Source organism: Colobus angolensis, unplaced genomic scaffold, assembly GCF_000951035.1.
Source record: "Colobus angolensis palliatus isolate OR3802 unplaced genomic scaffold, Cang.pa_1.0 Scaffold59, whole genome shotgun sequence".
Lineage (NCBI taxonomy): Eukaryota > Metazoa > Chordata > Mammalia > Primates > Cercopithecidae > Colobus > Colobus angolensis.
In genome coordinates this window covers 564,853-584,720 of record NW_012119487.1, presented here as the reverse complement: position 1 = coordinate 584,720, position 19,868 = coordinate 564,853, and the positions used below count along the sequence as shown (strand labels likewise).

Below are 19,868 nucleotides of genomic sequence, written 5' to 3'. Positions count from 1 at the left end.
TTTTAATACTATAAGGATGTTGCTCCATTGTTGCCTTGTTTGCGCTGTTTTTGATGAGAAGTCTGCTGTCATGCTATCTTTGTCTATATATTAATATAAGGTCTCTTTTTTCTTGGACTGCTTTTAAGACTGTCTCTCTATCATTCATTTTGAGCAATTTATTATGACAGGCCTTGGTGTAATTTTCTTTCTGTTTCTTGTTTTTGGAGTTTAGGGAGCTTATTGAAACTCTGGGTTTATAATTTTCACTAAATTTGGAAATGTTTCTGTTACTATTTTTTCAAGTACTTCAGGTAAACATGTATTAGGCCACTTGAAGTTGTTCTACAGTTCTCTGAAACTCTACATTTTTTCCATGTTTTTCTGTGTGTTTAATTTTGGATAGTTTCTGTGATTATGTCTTCAGTTTCACTAATCTTTTTTTCTCCTATTTCTAAACTGCTGTTAATTTCATCTAGTTTACAGTCTCAAGCATTGTAGTTTTCAGTGATAGAAGTTTGAATGTTTTTTGTGATATCTCCCATGTCTCTACTTAACTGTTAGAAGATCTGGAATACAGTTATATAACGTATAATGTTCCGTTTTTATAATTAAACTCTAGGTCAATTCTTGGACAGTTGCAGTTGGTTCATTTTTCTCTTCCTTGTGAGTTATATTCCCTGCTTCTTGTATGACTGATAATCTTTGATTAGAAGCAAGACAGGGTCAGGCACAGTGGCTCATGCCTGTAATCCCAGCACTTTGGGAGGCCAAGGCAGGCAGATCACCAGAGGTCAGAAGTTCGAAACCAGCCTGACCAACATGGTGAAACACTGTCTCTACTAAAAAATACAAAATTAGCCAGGAGTGGTGGTGGATGCCTGTAATCCCAGCTACTCGGGAGGCTGAGGCAGGAGAATTGCTTGAACCTGGGAGGTGGAGGTTGCAGTGAGCCAAGATCGCGTCATTGCACTCCAGCCTGGGCAACAAGAGCAAAACTCCGTCTCAAAAAAGAAAAAAGAAAAAAGCAAGACAGCGAAATTTACATTGCTGTAGGTGGATTTTTTATTCCTAAAAATATCTTTGAGTTTTGTTTGGGAACATAGTTAAATTACTTGGAAACAGTTTTATCCTCTTGGATCTTACTCTTATAATTTGTTAGTCTGGACAGAAGCAGCATTTAGTATAAAGCTGGTTATTTCCCACTACAGAGGCAAGACCCTTCTGAGGACTCTACCCACTAATGCATGAAGTATGAGGTTGCCAGTATGGTTGGTAGAAGCAGGCATTATTTTCAGCTTTGTTCTTCTACTCCTCTCATTTTGTTTTGTCCCAGCCTCACTTAAATTCCTATGCTCCCATCAATACTCAATATTTGAGAGAGGCCTCTGTTAGAACTCCAGAGTTTCCCTCTGCTCAGCTCTTTCTTCTTCAATACTCTTTTCTGTGAACTCCTTGGCATCTCTGGATTCTTGGCTTCATCTCCTTAACTCAGGGATACTATCAGGTTCTGCCTAGATTCTCCTTCACTGTGTTGTGACCTGGAAGCTCTCTCAAGGCAATATTCTAGGGCAAACATAGGTCTATCTCATTTATTTCTTATCTCTCAGGGATTACTGTCCTTCATTGTCTGGTGTCCACTATTGTGAAAATCTTTGTTTTGTGTATTTCAGTCAGGTTTTTTCGTGGTGTTGTCAGGCAAAGGTTTAAAACCCTATCCTATTAATTTTCTGGGGTGCTGTAACAAATTACCATAAACCGGATGGCTTAAAACAACAGAAATTTATTCTGTCATAGCTCTGGAGGGTGGAAGGCCAAAATCAAGGTATCATCAGGCCCATGTTCTCTCTGAAGGCTCTGGAAAAGAATCTTCTCCTGTCTCTTTCTAGCTTTTGGTGGGTCCCAGCAATCCTTGGTGCTTCTTGGCTTTTAGCTACATCACTCCAGTCTCTGCCTTTGTCTTCATATAGCCTTCCTCCCAGTCTATCAGTCTCTGTTATGTCATCTCCTCCTCTTCTTAAGACACCACTCATTGGATTCACGGTCTACCCTAATCCATTATTACCTCACCATAACCAGTTACATCTGCAAAGACCCTATTTCCAAATAAGGCGCATCCTGAGGTTTTGGGTGAACATAAATTTTCGGAGGACAATATTCAACCTACTACATCTATCTTGGCTGTAAAGAGAAGCCTGTTTGTTTTTTCAATGTAATTCTAAAAACTTTTGACAGTGCCTTGTATAAAAAGTCAGCATAATGTAATAGTGTAAATATGTGAGCTTTGGATCTGATCGGCTTGAATTTCAATTTAGCACTACCACTTTCTAGCTGTGTGGTAGGGAAAGTTATTTAATTTCTTTGAATCAGGGTTTCCCATCTGTGAAATTTTTATAATACTTCTTTCCTCATAAAACTGTTTTAGAATTTAAATACGCTTTATACATCAACAGGCCTGGCATACAATAGGTACTTCTGGCCTTCCACCCTCCATCTCTAATATTTGTTAAATAAATAAATTTTATGTTTATCTACTTATGTATATGCATATGCATGTATTTCTTCTTTTCATAAGCATTTAGAGGTAGCTGGCAAGAATACATGAAGTGAAACACTAAAACAGTGAGGCCACAAGAGAGCAGAAAGACTGTATTGAACGTAAAAGCCTATATAATTCTTACAGAAATTGAACTCTGAAGCTCCCTGTCAATCAAGGAAAAATGGAAAACATTACCTGTTAATATCGTTTTCACTATAAAAAGAGAATTAAGTTTCCTTTGAGAATCTAAGCATTTTTATTATATAAATCTAAAAGAAATTTTACTTAAAACTAGCAAACAGTGACTTCAACTCTGTCTAGTGCAATAATTGTATTACTGAATTTCATAAGGTCTTACCGTGACTAACAGAAAATCAGTTTGCATATGAAAAGTCGATTTTAGTAGGCTCAAATTTAGCTGTAGCTATAATGTATATTTTGGATTATTGCATTTTTTAACACAGCAGACTTTAGTTGTTAAAGTTTTATAATATGTTATCTTGTTTTCTATATGTATAAAAACTATTTTCCCCTGTCTGCGTTATTTTTTCCTGACTTATCTACCTTTAGTTGCCATTTGATTTCTATTAAACTCTAAGCTCCAAGAGGAGAGGAATCATTGTTTTATTTTGGTTATTGTGTCCTCCTCAGCATTGTATGAATTATTTTTTATATATATGTTTTGTTTTAAATAACACACACACACACACACACACACGTCCCATTCAGTAACAATAAATGGTTTTTAATTAACCAATTACTAACCAGTTAAAATTTTCAAAATAATATATTAACGTTTTAGGGCTATCTCTGTTGCCTTGGTGAGTACAAATAATTTTCTAAATTGTTGATTCAGTTTACTAATTCTTTAACTCTTATATATTTTATTTTTCTAGTTGCTCTTTATTTGCTTCTGAATCTTGCTGAGGATACTCGTACCGAACTGAAAATGAGGAACAAGAACATAGTTCACATGTTGGTGAAGGCCCTTGATCGGGACAATTTTGAGCTGCTAATTCTAGTTGTGTCATTCTTGAAGAAACTCAGCATTTTTATGGAGAATAAAAATGATATGGTAACTTACAAAGCTTTTTCTTGAAATATTTCATGTTTGCCATTTTCAAATTAAAATATTTTGATAAAAATTAAACACTTTATTCCCCTACTGAGATAATTCTGAATAAAGATTTTACAATAGCAATAACTCACTTATATTGCTTCATTAAGAAATGTATTCCATATTAGTCAATATTCCAGATGATTGGAGCTTTCTGAAGAAAAATCATTTCTAATATATAGAATGGATCTTGCTATATTAAACATAATATATAGAAAGTTTGTTTAAATTTAAAATTTTATTTCAGAGTCACCTGATCTTGTTATTTTACTATAAGCTATTTTGCCTTCTGCATCTCCGACTTCAGTTTGTGGAATTAAAATTTAGCCAGATCTCTTCATTGTTACCCATACTTCCACTTTGTTACCTACAGTTCTTCTTTTTACCTGCTGTTCTACTTGGCAGCCACAACCTGTTGATTTGGCTTTTTAAAAATCTCTTGAAACTGTAGTATTTCTTCCTTTCATTACTAGTGCCATTGTATTAATTCCCTCTTTATTAATTTATTAATTAATACCCTCTTTGTTCATACCTTCTTTATTTCTTGATTGAATTATACTAGGCTCTCATTTGCCATCTTTTACTGTGTTGATGCAGTGATCTTTGGGAAATACAAGTTGAGCATATATCATTTTCACCTGTGTATAATATACATAGTATAGAAATATATAAAGATAAAATACAAATTCCCATCAGCTTTTTACCATGTCGTTAAAAAGTCTTTGTTATGTACAATAATATAGTCAATAGATCATATATTAACCTACCTTGTTTTCAGATAACTGAGTTGTTTACAATTTTATCTATTACAAATAATTCTTCACTGCACATATTTGTACATACATATTTGTCTATATTTCTGCTTATTTTCTTGGAGCAGGTTCCTATAAATGAAATTATTAGATCATTGACCTTAACTCCATTGAGGATAATTTTTAGAACTATATATCATTATGTGGCTGTGTATTACTGGCAAAAGTGGCTTCTCCTTTAGATAGTCTAAATATATAGTATGTCTGCCTACTCTATTTTATTTTAAAATCAAATGAACTAGGAAGTAGCTAATACTATAGTGAATGATATGGCAGGCCCTTTGAAAACCTGAGACTTATTTATCAGATTTAATAAGTACCTTGAATTATAATTATTGAATATATGAAATTTTATTTTCCCCATATATGTTTAGTATCTGTCATTTTCATTATCAGTATATATTATTTATGTTCATGATGTGCCTGACATTATTTTGGGATTGACTATTCTTAGATTAATCAAACACATTTTTTGTTTTCACTTATATCTAAGAAGAATGTGATAACATGGTAGTATATAAACAGTCCTGAGTAGTTAGAGTATGGCTAAATAATTACTTCCTCTTGCTATAAATTGAAGTATGTTCTTCTATTTATGTGATCAAATTAAGTTCACTTTTAGTAATTTTTCAAAATTCAAATTGATTTGTATCAGCATGTATCTATTATATACGTATTAGAGTTAGATTTAACTAATACAGTTATGTGTTTATTCTATCAAAAAGATCTTGACTATTATTAAAAGTTATTTTCTGGGAAGGTCATAGAATTAGAATATATGATATAAATTGTCTCATTAAACCTCATTTTTTATTGAGAAGGAAAAACTGAGGTTCCGAAAAATTTGTTATTCTTCTAAGATCAAGAGAAGTATTTGATTAGCCAGATTTTTACTATAGGTGATATGGATTTTACCTTTTATTGTGGAAGAAATACACTTTATTTAAGGACATCTGTAGAATCAAGATTTTTAGAATTTGGCTGGACCTTAAATCCAAGGCCAGATTTAGTGAATCTAGCCTTCCAGTTTCACAGATGGAGTAGGCGAGGACCAAAGACATTTATTTGCTTGAGAAAGCAGATCTCTAGATACTGAACTTCCTACTCTTCTTTGCCTCCTGGGAAAAATAGTTTAGGTCTTTTTTTCTTTTTTAAGACATTTTTAGTAAGATTAACAATAAGCAGTTTTTAAATGTTAGTTTCTAGAAACACTGAGAAAGGTACAATTAAAGGCTGAAACAAACTTGCTGATAGATTGTTGGTAAACCCTTACTTTACATAGACTGTTTAATAAAAATACTAATTATAAGTTCTGTGTTATAGAAAGAGACTTGAGGAGGGCCGGCAGGATGACTAATGCCTGTAATCCCAGCACTTTGGGAGGCCAAGGCATGTGGATCATCTGAGGTCAGGAGTTCGAGACCAGCCTGGCCAACATGGTGAAACCCCATCTCTACTAAAAATACAAAAATTAGCTGGACGTGGTGGTACACGTCGGCCATCCCAGCTTTTTGGGAGGCTGAGGCAGGAGAATCACTTGAACCCAGGAGGCGGAGGTTGCAGTGAACTGAGATCATGTCACTGCACTCCAGCCTGGGCGACAGAGCAAGACTCTGTCTCAAAAAAAAAAAAAAAAAAAAAAACAAAGAAAGAAAAGAAAGAAATAAATAGACCTGAGACCATTGCATATTGAGGTAGTTATTAAATTTAGCTCTCAGGATTGGGTTTTTATCAACCAAAAAGGCATGACTAGAAGGCTGTGTTAAATGCTAGTCTAGTGTTTAAACATCTGATTGTCTAATGGCACATATTTCACATTCTATTCTGTGCAATAGAAATACAAATTAATAACCGGCTGGGCATGGTGGCTCACACCTGTAATCCCCAGCACTTTGGGAGCCCAAGGCAGGTGGATCAGTTGAAGTCAGCAGTTCAAGACCAGCCTGGCCAATATGTTGAAACGCCATCTCTACTAAAAATGCAAAAACTAGCCAGGTGCAGTGGCACACACCTGTAATACCAGCTACTCAGGAGTCTGAGGCAGGAGAATCGCTTGAACCCAGGAGATGGAGGTTGCTGTGAGTGGAGGTCATGCCGTTGCACTGCAGCCTAGGTGACAGAGTAAGACCCCATCAAAAAAAAAAAATTAATAACAAACTCTGCAAGCTTTTTAAATTAAGTTTTGCTGTAACAACCAGTGTATGTATACACTGTTGCTTTTTCAAAAGGAAAATACCACCTGATATAATTAGTGACAATTGAAGCTTGTGGCAGTTTTATTTATAAAAGGAATAAGGAGATGGTTGAGCTATTTGTGAGGTAGTATTATTTATTTAAATCAAGTGTTTATTTTACTCTTGATGTGAACTAATACCAGCCTTGCTTTTAGACAGTTTTTCAGAGGAAAAACAGAGAGGATATATGTTGCCTAGTTTGCTTAATTTTCTTATTGCTCACTTTTGAGAATTCTTTCTGTATTTGGATACAAGTTGTTTATCAGTTATATGTTTTGCAAGCATTTTTTCTGTGGCTTCTTTTCATTCTCATATGAAAAGCAGAAGTTTTTAATTTTCGTGAAGTCAGCATATAAAAAAATGTAGTGGACTGTATATGGGTGTCATATTTAAGAAATCTTTGTCTAACCCAAGTTGACAAAGATTTTTTCCTGTGTTTCCTTCAAGTTTTATAGAGGTTTTTGTCATCGTCGTTTTAGTCTATGATACATCCATTTTGAGTTAATTTTGTATATGGTGCATGATATGGACCAAGATTTATGTTTTTTAATATGGTTATCTAGTTGTTCCAGCACTATTTGTTGAAAAGATGCTTTTATCCATTGAAATTGCCTTTCCATGGATCACGAGGTCAGGAGATCCAGACCATCCTGACTACCACGGTGAAACCCCATCTCTACTAAAAAATACAAAAAATTAGCTGGGTGTGGTGGCGGGCGCCTGTAATCCCAGCTACTCGGGAGGCTGAGGCAGGAGAATGGTGTGAACCCAGGAGGCAGAGTTTGCAGTGAGCCGAGATCGCACCACTGCACTCCAGCCTGGACGACAGCGAGACTCCGTCTCAAAAAAAAAAAAAAATGAAAAAAAGAAAAAAGAAAATTTGGCCATATATGTTTGCTTCTATTTCTAGACTCTGTTTTCTGTTCCATTAATCTAAGTGTCTGTACTTTCATCAATACCTCTTTCTCTTGATTACTGTAGCCTCATAGTAAGTATTGAAATCAGGCAGTAAGAGGCTACCAATGTTGTTATTCTTTTTCAGAGTTATTCTAGTCTGTGTTTTTCCATGTACATTTTAAAATCATTGGGATTGCATTGAATCTGTTGAGGGGATCAATATATTGACCATATTGGATTTTTCCAATCCATAAATATGGTATAGGTTTCTATTTATTTGGGTCTTTTTTGATTTCTTCCATCATTTATAGTTTAGCATACATATTTTGCATGTATTTTTTTAGATTTATACTTAAGTATTTTACCATTATAAATGATAGTTTTAAAAAATTACCCATTTCCTGGTTTTGGTTGATAGTATATAGAAATATAATTGATTTTGCGTATTGACTTTATGTCCTGTGACTTTCTAAACTCACTTTTTAGTTGTACTGACTCACAGATTTTGGAGATTTTCTTTTTTTTTTTTGTATTTTTAGTAGAGATGGGGTTTCACCGTGTTAGCCAGTATGGTCTTGATCTCCTGACCTCGTGATCCGCCCGTCTCGGCCTCCCAAAGTGCTGGGATTACAGGCTTGAGCCACCGCGCCTGGCCAGATTTTGGAGATTTTCTAAGTGGATAATTGTGTTATCTGCAAATAGAAAGTTTTGTTTCTTCCTTTCTAATCCGTATGATTTCTATTTCTTTTTCTTGCCTTAAATTGCACTGGGTATGCCCTCTTGTTTGATGTTGAGGAGGAATTGTGTGAGCAGCTATCCTTGCCTTGTTACTGATCTTATGAGGAAAGCAATGTCTTTCACTCTTAAGCATGATGTTAACAGTAGGGTTTTTTAGATACTTGCTATCAGTTTAAGGAAGTTCTTCTATTTCTTGCTTCCTGAGACTTTTTATCATGAATGGATGTTAAATTTTGTGAAATGCCTCCCTGTATCTATTACTGAGATAATCATATGGGTTTTTCTCTTTAGACTGTTGATATAGTGAGTTACATTGATTGGCTTTTGAAGGTTTACCAGTCTTGTATTTAGGGTATAAACATTACTTGGTTGTGATATATTGCTCGTTTATATATATTGCTAAGTTTTATTGGCTAATTATTTTTGAGAATTTTTATGTTTATGAGGCATTATTCTATTGTTTTATTTTCTCCTAATGTCTTGGTCTGGTTTTATTATTAGAGTAACTGTGTCCTCATATAATGAGTTGGGAAGCATCCTTTCTTCTTTAATTTTTCTGGGAGGGTTTGTGTAGAATTGGTATTATTTCTATATAAATGTTTAATAGACTTCACCAGTAAAAAGTCATAGGCCTGGGATTTTCTTTCTGTAAATTGGTTTAATAAATATAAGACTGTTTAGGTTATTTCTTCTTGAGTGGTAGCTCAGTAGTTTGTCTTTCAGGGAATTTATTTCATTTATATGCTATCAGATGTATGGGCATAAAATTTTGGGTACTGTTTCCTTTTTATCTCTTTGTCTGAAAGGCTGAAGTGATTTTCTCTGTTTTATTTCAGATATCGATCTTTTTTTTCTAGATTAGTGGTTTTTCAATTGTTTTGAAAAGAAGCAACTTTTATTTTGTGTTTGATTTTTGAAAGTCTTTGGCGATAGAATTATACCCTATAATGAATAGCTCCAGGGTAGGACTACAGTGTGGCTGTGGAGTGTAGATAGAAGTCTGAAGGAAAAATCAGGTGTTAATTTATCACTTTAGCAATTTAAAAAAAATTGTGTTTATTCCTTGGCATGGAGTGAAAGGAAAAAAGTGTATCAAGGGCTCAGTTATTAATGTGATTTTTATGAGGTCAGTGAAAGATTGCAACACAGATGTGAAATGGGTAGTATAAATAAATATTTTAGATCTCCAATAAAAGAAAAAGTAGAGCACAATTAATTATAAATCCTTTGATTAAAAAATCATAAATACTTTTTCAAATTTCTTTCTTTTTTGCCATTGCTTTGTAACTAAAAGGCATGAGATGTTTTTACAACCAAAGTTTTCTGATTACTAAAAAAATCTGAATGCGGGGCTTCTTTTACTAAATAAGTTCTGTCCTCTGTGACTATAAAGTAAGTTCTCTTAATGCAATTTTATGATCTTCTAGAGCTGGGATCAGCAAACTTTTTCTACAAAGGGTCAGATAGTCAATATTGTGGATTTTACAGGCCTTATGATCTCTCTTGCAACTACTAACTCTGCTCTAGTTGTAGCATGAAAGCAGCCATTGACAGTCAGTAAACAAATGAGCATGGCTCTGTTCCAGTAAATATTTATTTATCAAAACTGAAATTGGAATTTCATATGATTATTGTATGTCATGAAATATCATTCTTCATTTGATTTTTGTTTTCAGCCATTTAAAATTGTTAAAAGCCAAAAGCCGTTCTTAGCTCATAGGTTGAATGAAAAGATAGCAGGCCAGATAGGCCCACTAGCCAAAGTTTCAACTATTACTTTTAGTCTAGTTTCTTTCCTGAGTTTTATATGATTTTTAAATATTCACTGAATACCATCTCAAATTAAATGTCAAAAATTAAAATAATTTTTTGTTTTCATCATCCTAAACTTCTTTTTCCATTTTTCAGTTAACAGAAAATAATCTACCTTATTGACCGTACCGAAAAGGACTCTGATATTGCTGTTTTTAAATAGGCCTTTTACAAGTTGGTGCTTGGTTAGTGTCTAGAACTTTGGATTTTAGGAGTATTCCTAGTCTAGGAACAAATCTGACCACATCACCCCCTGGACTTAAAATCTTTCAGGACACTTTACTACCTGTGTAATAATGTTAATCTTCTTAGTACAGCATTAAAAGCTTTTATGATTTTGTGTAGATCTGTCTTATAGCCTTCTGCCAATCTCCAACATGTACTTTATTCTATGATTATACTAAATCACTTGCAATTCCCTAACAAGCTCTTTTATTCCTAAATGCCGATCCACTGACTTTTCCCTCAACTTGTATTGCCATTGCCTTTCTGAACCAGAGAACAAATTCTTATTTTTTTTTTTTTAACTTTGTTCCCAATTTGAAGTCTTCTGTTCTTCCAGGTGAGTTAGTAGTTCTGTCCGTGCTGTTTTCACAGCATTTTGTTCATTCGGTTTTTATCATACTGTATTTTCATTATTCATTCTATTTGTCTACTTTTTTTTTTTTGAGACTGCCACCAGGCTGGAATGCAGTGGTGTGATCTCGGCTCACTGCAACCTCTGTCTCCTGGGTTCAGGTGATTCTCTTGCCTTAGCCTCCCAAGTAGCTGAGACTACAGGCGCGTACCACCATGCCCAGCTAATTTTTGTACTTTTAGTAGAGATGGGGTTTCACCATGCTGGCCAGGATGGCCTCAATCTCTTGACCTCGTGATCCACCTGCCTTAGCCTCCCGAAGTATTGGGATTACAGGCGTGAGCGACCATGCCCAGCCTACTCTCTTTTTATACTGAGGAATCCTTGAAGACCAAGATGAGATCTTTTGCATAAGACCTGGTACTTAGTAGGTGGTGTTCAATAATGCAAAGTGTTTTCAAGGATCAAATGTAATTTGTCTTCCAGTTGATGCAATTAAATGAAGGAAGGAGGGGATGGTGTAGCATATATATTTTCTCCTCAAAAGTTTGATTTCAGCAAAGTTTACAGATTGAAATGGACTATAAGATTAACATATAATTATAAAATAGGTATACATTATGGTAAAAACAAAAAATAATTATATTATTTTTGTCCTGTTTTGCAGCAGAACTTCACTGTATTTGTATTATTATTTTACTTAGGTGGAAATGGATATTGTTGAAAAACTGGTAAAAATGATACCTTGTGAGCATGAAGACCTGCTGAATATCACCCTCCGACTTTTACTAAACCTATCCTTTGACACAGGACTGAGGAATAAGATGGTACAAGTTGGACTGCTTCCCAAGCTCACTGCACTCCTAGGTATGCTTTTTAAAAATCAATGACAGTGTTGCCTGGAATTTCCAACATCACTAGAAAATTGAGCTCTGTGTTGAAAAGCCTCCTGAACAGAAAGCATTCTGTCTGCATTCTTTGATTGGAAACTAAAGAATAAAAATAAGCAGAATAAGTAAAAAATGATCTGTACCAGGATTTCCATGGTGCTATGAAATGAAATAAAGTAGCTACTTTTAACCCTTTGACTTCATTTATCCATACTAAGCCAAAATGAAAGTAATGATGCAAGGAAAAATAAGGAAGCAAGGAAGCAGTAAGGAAAAAAGTATTTTATCTTCAGGATTTTTCTTAAGAAAAAAAAAGCAGGTATCATTTACGTTCTTATATTCTGCTATACTTTTAAAATACTACTTAAAAATGAGCTAATTTGTGGAAACTTTTTGTTATTAAGTTAAAAGGGTTATTTTTTTTTTTTTTTAAATAGAGAGTCTCACCATATCACCCAGGCTGGTCTTGAACTCCTGGGCTCCAGTGATCCTCCCACCTCGGCCTCTAAAAAGGGTATTTTGTATAGCATGACTTAGAAAGTACTGTATTGGAGAATTCAGTTTATAGGTTATTTTGTTTCGGCTGTCAGCAAGATGGTGAGTTGAAGAGTTAACATTGTGCAGTCAACATAATGCTAGCTTTCTTAGTAGGGCATTAAATCTCTTTACAAACTATTCAGTTTCCATCTTTATGGGCTCCTGCCAGTTCCCAGCATATACTTTACACTATCACCATACTGAAACACTTGCAGTTTGCTAAACAAGCTCTTTTATGCCTAAGTGCCTGTCTACCTGTTTTATCTGCTTTTTTCCTCTACTTGCAATGCCATTGCCTTTCTTAACCAGAAGCAAATTGTTACTTATATCTTAACTCTTTGTTCCTTTGTTTCAGTACTGCAGTTTCATTCTTTTTTACAGCTTTCTCCATGTATTCAAATACTGCACAACAGTGTTATTATACATTTTAGAAGTTACTCTATTAAGGAGCACTTTCAAAAATTGGTTTTGGAGAACCACAGCATTGTAGACATTTGAGGATAAATAAGGAAAACTTTAAGAGTAAAGTTGATTGATCTTGAATTTAATTCATGTGACCTTTCCCTTATTATAAATCTGACATAATTATGTGTCACGTATTAGGTCAGCTTCCCAATGTATGAAGATAAACAATTTACACCTATTGGCCTGAAGGAATTCATAGTCTATTTGGTTTGTTCAGTTTCTAGTCATGTACTTTTATTAAATAATTGCCTTGTAACATATGATAAAATGTGTGATTTAAAAGAGATTTTTAAGAAATCACTCCTGTGATACCCACTTCATAATTTGTTAACAAGTAGTAAATTTTGGGATATAAGACATAATACCCAATATATAAATTAATGTTTTATCTCTTTTGGAGCTCAGTTTCCTGAGTCAGACTGTTTTATTAGAATTGTGACTGTTTACATCTAACCATGTGACCTTGGGCAAGTTATGCAAACTCTTTGTGACTCAGTTTCCTCATCTCTTAAATGAGGATAATAACTAGATTCAACTTAGAGTTTTTGAAGATCAAGTGAGGAATTGCCTGCAAAGTACCTGACACATAGTATTTTCTTAGTAAATGTTGTCTACTGTTATTTTCCTAATCAACAGCATCATTCGTTATGAAGTAGACATTCTATAAATGTTGCTGACTTATGTTACTCTGAGTACAAATACTTTTCTCAAAAGTGTTACATTTTTGTTGACAAACTAGTTAATTTTTTAAAAACATTTTACTCTTGAGTATGCAGTACAATTTAATTCAGTAAAATGTTGATACTCTACCATGGCAAAGCACAGTGCTGAGCACTATAGAGAAATGTTTTTCAACCTACAGATATATTGGAATTCAAAAGAGATGATGTTCCCATATTGACACTTTATAGATAAAGTTTCATTTGAAATGGATATTGAAAAATTTGTCATTTTCACAGGGTGATATTTATAAAAGAATAGGAATTGAGGCTGTAGAAAGTAATTAAGATAAAGCAGTAAACATTACCTAAGGCATAGATAGAGCTAGGCCAGTAGGAGGAACAAGTTGCCATTTCAACTTGAGCATAGAATATGACTAAGTGAAAGATAACATTTAGAAAAATGGATTTATGCTTTTTAGTGGTATTATGAAGTTTAAAGCATTGCTAAGAAGTTTATACTTACAACTGATGGTGGGAATCATTGTAGACTTTTGAGCTAGTAGGTTATAGTCAGAAATCTGCTAAAGGAAAATTAATCTGATGTATTCTATTTGGTGGACTCACATTAGAGTCTGAAGATGAGATCACTAGCCTGTTGTAGTAGGCAAGACAAGAAGTAAAGAAAACCTCATTTAGAGAAAACTTAGTATGTCCAGTATGAGGCAAAAGGAAAGGGCAGAAGGATTTGTCATAGGTGAAATGAGTATGTTATAGTTACTGTTTGGATGTGGGTAATGATAGGAAAAGAAGTCATAAAATCTATTACTATTAGAATGCTAGTGCCAGGAACAGAAAGAGAGAAGTGTGAAGGAACAGGGATATGTGGAATTGCGTGCTTTTCTTTTCCACTTTGAAGTGACAAATTCTTATTGCTTACATTCTGTTGTTAAAAGCAAATCACATGGCCATGCCTAACTTCAAGGGAGTGGACAAATGCCTGGAATGAGTAGAACTAGAACATTGGTGAGCAAGAAAGTGATCCTGAAAATTATTTTGGGGTTTTCAGGATTACCAGAATCTCTTAAATAGTACATCCTGACACATCATAGCAAATCCTACAGGACGTAGTCTATCTGGCAACTGTGGTAGCCCAGAGCACATTGATTAAAGCTAGGATTGTGGACCCAGGCTATATGCCTTTGAATATTGGCTTCATCAGATACCAATTATGTAATATTGTGCAATTACCTAAACTATATGTCAGTTTTCTTGTCTCCAGTATGTAGATAATAATAGTATATATTAATAGGGAAAAGTTAAATGAGATAATGCAATATTACAAAATTACAAATATGTGAAATTATCATCAAAATAAAAATACATAGATTCCAAAAAACTAGATATCTAGAAAGGATCTTTTTTGATAAGTTCTCCAGGTTTATATTATTAAGGGTATTTAATCATTTCATACACAGGTATCTTAGGTCGTCCAGGTTTCTATAAGGGAATAGACTGAGTGACTTATAAACAACAGAAATTTATTACTCACAGTTCTGGAAGCTGTAAAGTTCAAGATCAAGGTGCCAACAGATTCAGGATCTGGGCATGGCCTGCTTACTGGTTCATAGACAGCTGTCTTGTCACCATGTCCTCACATGGCAAAAGGGGAAATGGAGCTCTTTGAGGTGTCTTTTCTAAAGGCACTATATGGTTTGGCTATGTCCCCACCAAATCTCACCTTGAATTGTGGTAATCCCCACGGTGCAAGGGCAGGGCCAGGTGGTGATAATTGAATCATAGGGGCATTTTCTGCATACTATTCTCATGGTAGTTGATAAGTCTCACCATATCTGATGGTTTTATAAATGGGAGTTCCCCTACGCAAGCTCTTCTTGTCTGCCACCATGTAAGATGCGACTTGCTCCTCATTTGCCTTCAGTCATGATTGTGAGGCCTCCCCAGTCTTTATTTCTTTATAAATTACCCAGTCTTGGGTATGTCTGTATTAGCAGCATGCCAACAGACTATCACAGGCACCAATCGCATACATGATGGCTCTGCTTTCAAGACATAACCACTTCTCAAAGGCCCCAGCCCCAAATGTTATCACATTCAAGATTATCTTTCAACATAAGAATTTTGGGTAAACAGAGACATTCAGTTTATAGCAGAAGGTCTTTTAAAAATCAATTACATCTTTGTTTTCTAAAGTATTTTCTTAAATTTACTTTAATATCTTGAATGTAATTTTAAATTTTAGTGAGAAGCAGTATAGTGTAGTGGTTAAAAGCATGGGATTTGGAGCCAGAGTCCCTAGGTTCAAAGGCTATATGTGTGTAGCTATTATTGTTCTTACTGTCATTTATTCAAGTTTGCAAGTCTGAAGATAATTTATTATGCAGGGCCATAAATATTTTTACCATGCCCAAGGATTTCCCCTTGCTAAATGGCCCCAGAACGCCATGTATTTTTCATTTTTATATAAATTTTTTCTGTTTTTCCCCTGGCCTTAGCTGTCACTTCACATTTCTTCTGTACCAGCAGCATTTCTATAGCAGCAATTTTTCTCTCCTATAATAATCTATTTCTATTCTCTTGTGGTCTTGGAAACTGACAACTGAACTTACTTGAATTGTATATTTTTAGAAAAAATGAATTCCAAATGAGTTCCCCAAGGGTTCTCTTCCTAATAATGTTCTTGAGTTTTATTGCATGGACCTTGTAACATTTCTTTTGACTCTGAAGAAACTGATTTTGCTGGATTGTATTTCTCTGCTATGTTCAAAGAAATTGCATTTAGTGTATAATTGATTTCCTGATATTACTAGAATGGTCATTTTTACGTTTGTTAATATATAAGTTACATGTGTAGACAATTAAATCATTAACTCCTAACACAATAAGCTAAACTTCTCAATTGAGTAATTCAGAGATACATTTAACATATGTGATCTTTGGCTACAATGCTTATACAAAAGATATAGTAAGGAAACTGTATTATAAAGGACATAAATTTGAAAGGGACAGGAAAAATTTATTTAGAGCACTGACTTTCACACATTCTTTACCTCAATCCATAGTAAAATATATTTTTCCTAAGGTGAAAAAAGTATATTATTTTAAATATATATTTTACAGTGTCGCCCAACCCTCACATGTGTATGTGATGTGTATACGTTTGTATACATGTATATTCACTTGTGTATATCAATATATATTACATATTATTTTTGATATATATTAAAAAATTTGTTTAATATATGTAATTAAACAAAAATGTTCACAAAAGAGTATTTACCTTTTCTATGTGCAATGTACCCTTCATATTTTATTGTATTCCCTTTTTTATGCTAGTTATTAGGTACTCATTGATTTTATCTTCCTGGTTGATTTGATGAAAAATAATGAACTAGAGGAGGTGGTTAGACTTGTTTTTCTTCAAATCTTCAGAAATATCACTGTTACTGGTGAATTTTTTTAAGTTTTATTTTTACTTGATTTTTTAATGTGTTAAATAGTAGACAATCTAAATTATTTTAGTTTTTTTGGTAAATAACTGGAGTGATTACATGGAATTAAAATTTAAAGAAATTCAACGGCAGAAACCTTCTGTAAATCAAATATTTAAAGTATTTGGGGTACATTTTCTCCACTGTGGAGAAAAGAATTTGAAAATATGCAGTAGACATGAACGGTCAGTTTGCTTTTTTCTTCGGAAATAAACTCAATGTTTAATATATGTTCCAGTTGACTGAATTAAAGAATTACCTATTACATATATAGAAATTACTTATTTTTTAAGAGGTGTAGAAGCACCTCTGTGGAGCTAATGCATATGGTAGAACTTAGCATAAGTGATTTTTATGCTGTTTCAACTAGAAATGCTATCAGCTTTTAAGTAGATTTTCTTTATTATAATTTGGGGATCCCCACAACAGAAAAATTTTTTTTTATATTTAATGATAGATTATTTTCACTAGAGTACAATGAGTTGTGAATCTTTCATGTTCTAATAAATCTATGCAATATGAACAGTTAATCTGCTTCTCAGTTTCCTGAAACATTTAACTAGTACATTGCGACCCCTGCTGTTGTGAGATTGGTGTTAATGGCTGAATAACTTTACTCAAAGTTTACTTGGAAAAGAAACTGAAAATATATATATAATTAAGGTTTTGTGATTTGAATAATTAAAGGCAAAAGGGAAATTGTGTTATAGCTCAGGCCTTTTTCCGTGTAAGGCTCTAAGGGAAACTGTAATTCAATAGAACCAAAAATTATTTTAATATTGTTTTGTCACATAAAGCATTTCATTTAAGAATTTTAAATTTAGTTTTTTCTTTTAAAACCAGAGACACAAAAAGGGATTTGTAAAGAATATTATAAATAATTATTTTAAATTTTCTATCTTATGCTGAAATTGATTTGAGTAGTTTTGATCTTTCCCTAAGAGTGCAGAAAATCTAAAATTTTAATTGATTCCATGGAAAATCTTATATCTGAATATTCCTTTGTTTTCCTTCTCTTAAATATTACCAAATGTATTTATTTCTTATTTTTTTAGTATGTTATTTTCCTGAGATTTCATAAGGATACTAAATTTATTTCTGCTTAGTTCAGTATCAGTTGTAAATCGTTTCAGTTCTATGATTCCTGTACTTTGACAGATAGTTTCTTACATCTGGTAACTTAATGCTACCATCTGGGAGATCTATCATAGCCATTGGTTTCAGCAAATGTGATTATCTGCAAATTGAATTGGACCTACAAAACTTGGCTTTACTTAATTGTTACATACAGTCTTTTTTGAGATTTTTATAGTGTTACCTTTTTAAAAGTGTTTAAAGATTTTTTTGGCTTATCCAAGAATCAGATCTTCAAAAAAAATTTTGCCTTGTCAAAACTTATTAAGCCATTTGACCTTGTTTTGTCTCAAGTGCTTCCTTATGTCAGACTGGGTTGGAGGATGGCAAGAAAATTCCTTGTCATAGTGTATTCTTCAGTACCCTGGAGGATGTACTGATAGTGTTTCAAAAGTAACTTGAAAAGTTAAATTTTCCTAGCTTTTTGTCTGATGGATCATGCACACATTTTGTTGCACCTTTCATTTGCTTTGGTTTAGAGATTTCATAAGCTGAGGATTGTTTGATATGCTTGAGGATGGTTTTAGCCCAAGAGCGAGTATAAATACGCAATTGAAATGTGTTCTTTGGAAGGGCCTTCATTCTTGGATAAAAGTTAAACATCACATAGTGACAGGTGGCAGTATTTTACAGAGTGCATACATCATAATAATAATAAAAGTGGCATTTCACTGGTGAACTCTTTTGGACAATTCTGAATTTTTTAGTTTATTCATATTTTTTTTTCTGTTGTGAGTGATATTATTGTATATTTTAAATTGAGTAATGTTCCAAATTTTTATGTCAGCTTTTAAAATGTTAACTAAATTTTATTTTATAATGCCTTAAGTTCTGGGGTACATGTGCAGAACGTGCACGTTTGTTACATAGGTATACATGTGCCATGGTGGTTTGCTGCATCCATCAGCACACCATCTACATTAGGTATTTCTCCTAATGCTACTCCTCCCATTTCCCCCCACCCCCCCAACACGTCCTGGTGTGTGATGTTCCCCTCCCTGTGTCCATGTGTTCTCATTGTTCAACTCCCACTTATGAATGAGAACATGTTCCTGTGTTAGTTTGCTGAGAATGATATTTTCCAGCTTCCTCCATGTGCCTGCAAAGGACATGATCTCATCCTTTTTTATGGCTGCATACCATTCCATGGTATATATGTGCCACATTTTCTTTATCCAGTATATCATCGATGGGCATTTGGTTTGGTTCCATGTCTTTGCTATTGTGAATAGTGCTGCAGTAAACATATGTGGGCATGTGTCTTTATACTAGCATGATTTATAATCCTTTGGGTATACGCAGTAATGGGATTGCTGGGTCAAATGGTATTTCTGGTTCTAGATCCTTGAGGAATGTCCACATTGTCTTCCACAATGGTTGAACTAATTTACACTTCCACTAACAGTGTAAAAGCATTCCTATTTCTCCACATCCTCTCCAGCATCTGTTGTTTCCTGACTTTTTAATGATCATCATTCTAACTGGCATGAGATGGTATCTCATTGTGGTTTTGATTTGCATTTCTGTAATGACCAGTGATGATGAGCTTTTTTTCGTATGTTGTTGGCTGCATAAATGTCTTCTTTTGAGAAGTGTTTGTTCATATCTTTCTCCCACTTTTTGATGGGATTGTTTTTTTCTTGCAAATTTGTTTAAGTTCCTTGTAGATTCTGGATATTAGCCCTTTGTCAGATGGATAGATTGCAAAAAGTTTCTCCCATTCTGTAGGTTGCCTGTTCACTCTGATGATAGATTCTTTTGCTGTGCAGAAGCTCTTTAGTTTAATTAGATCCCATTTGTCAATTTCAGCTTTTGTTGTCATTGCTTTTGGTGTTTCAGTCATAAAGTCTTTGCCCATGTCTGTGTCCTGAATGGTATTGCCTAGATTTTCTTCTAGGGTTTCTATGGTTTTAGGTCTTATGTTTAAGTCTTTAATCTTATCTTTAGTTAATATTTGTATAAGGTG

General features: G+C 33.9%; 1 protein-coding gene across 5 annotated transcripts in view; it reads left to right on the top strand.

Moving 5' to 3' along the window:
- The window catches only part of KIFAP3 (kinesin-associated protein 3), a 161,358-nt gene that overhangs the window by 56,224 nt on the left and 85,266 nt on the right, over positions 1 to 19,868 (top strand). For all 5 annotated transcript variants that reach the window (XM_011962270.1, XM_011962271.1, XM_011962273.1 and 2 more), the window contains 2 exons: positions 3,415 to 3,593; positions 11,410 to 11,572. In XM_011962270.1, the coding sequence (XP_011817660.1) occupies positions 3,415 to 3,593; positions 11,410 to 11,572 (342 nt within the window). The remainder of the gene's footprint in view (positions 1 to 3,414; positions 3,594 to 11,409; positions 11,573 to 19,868) is intronic.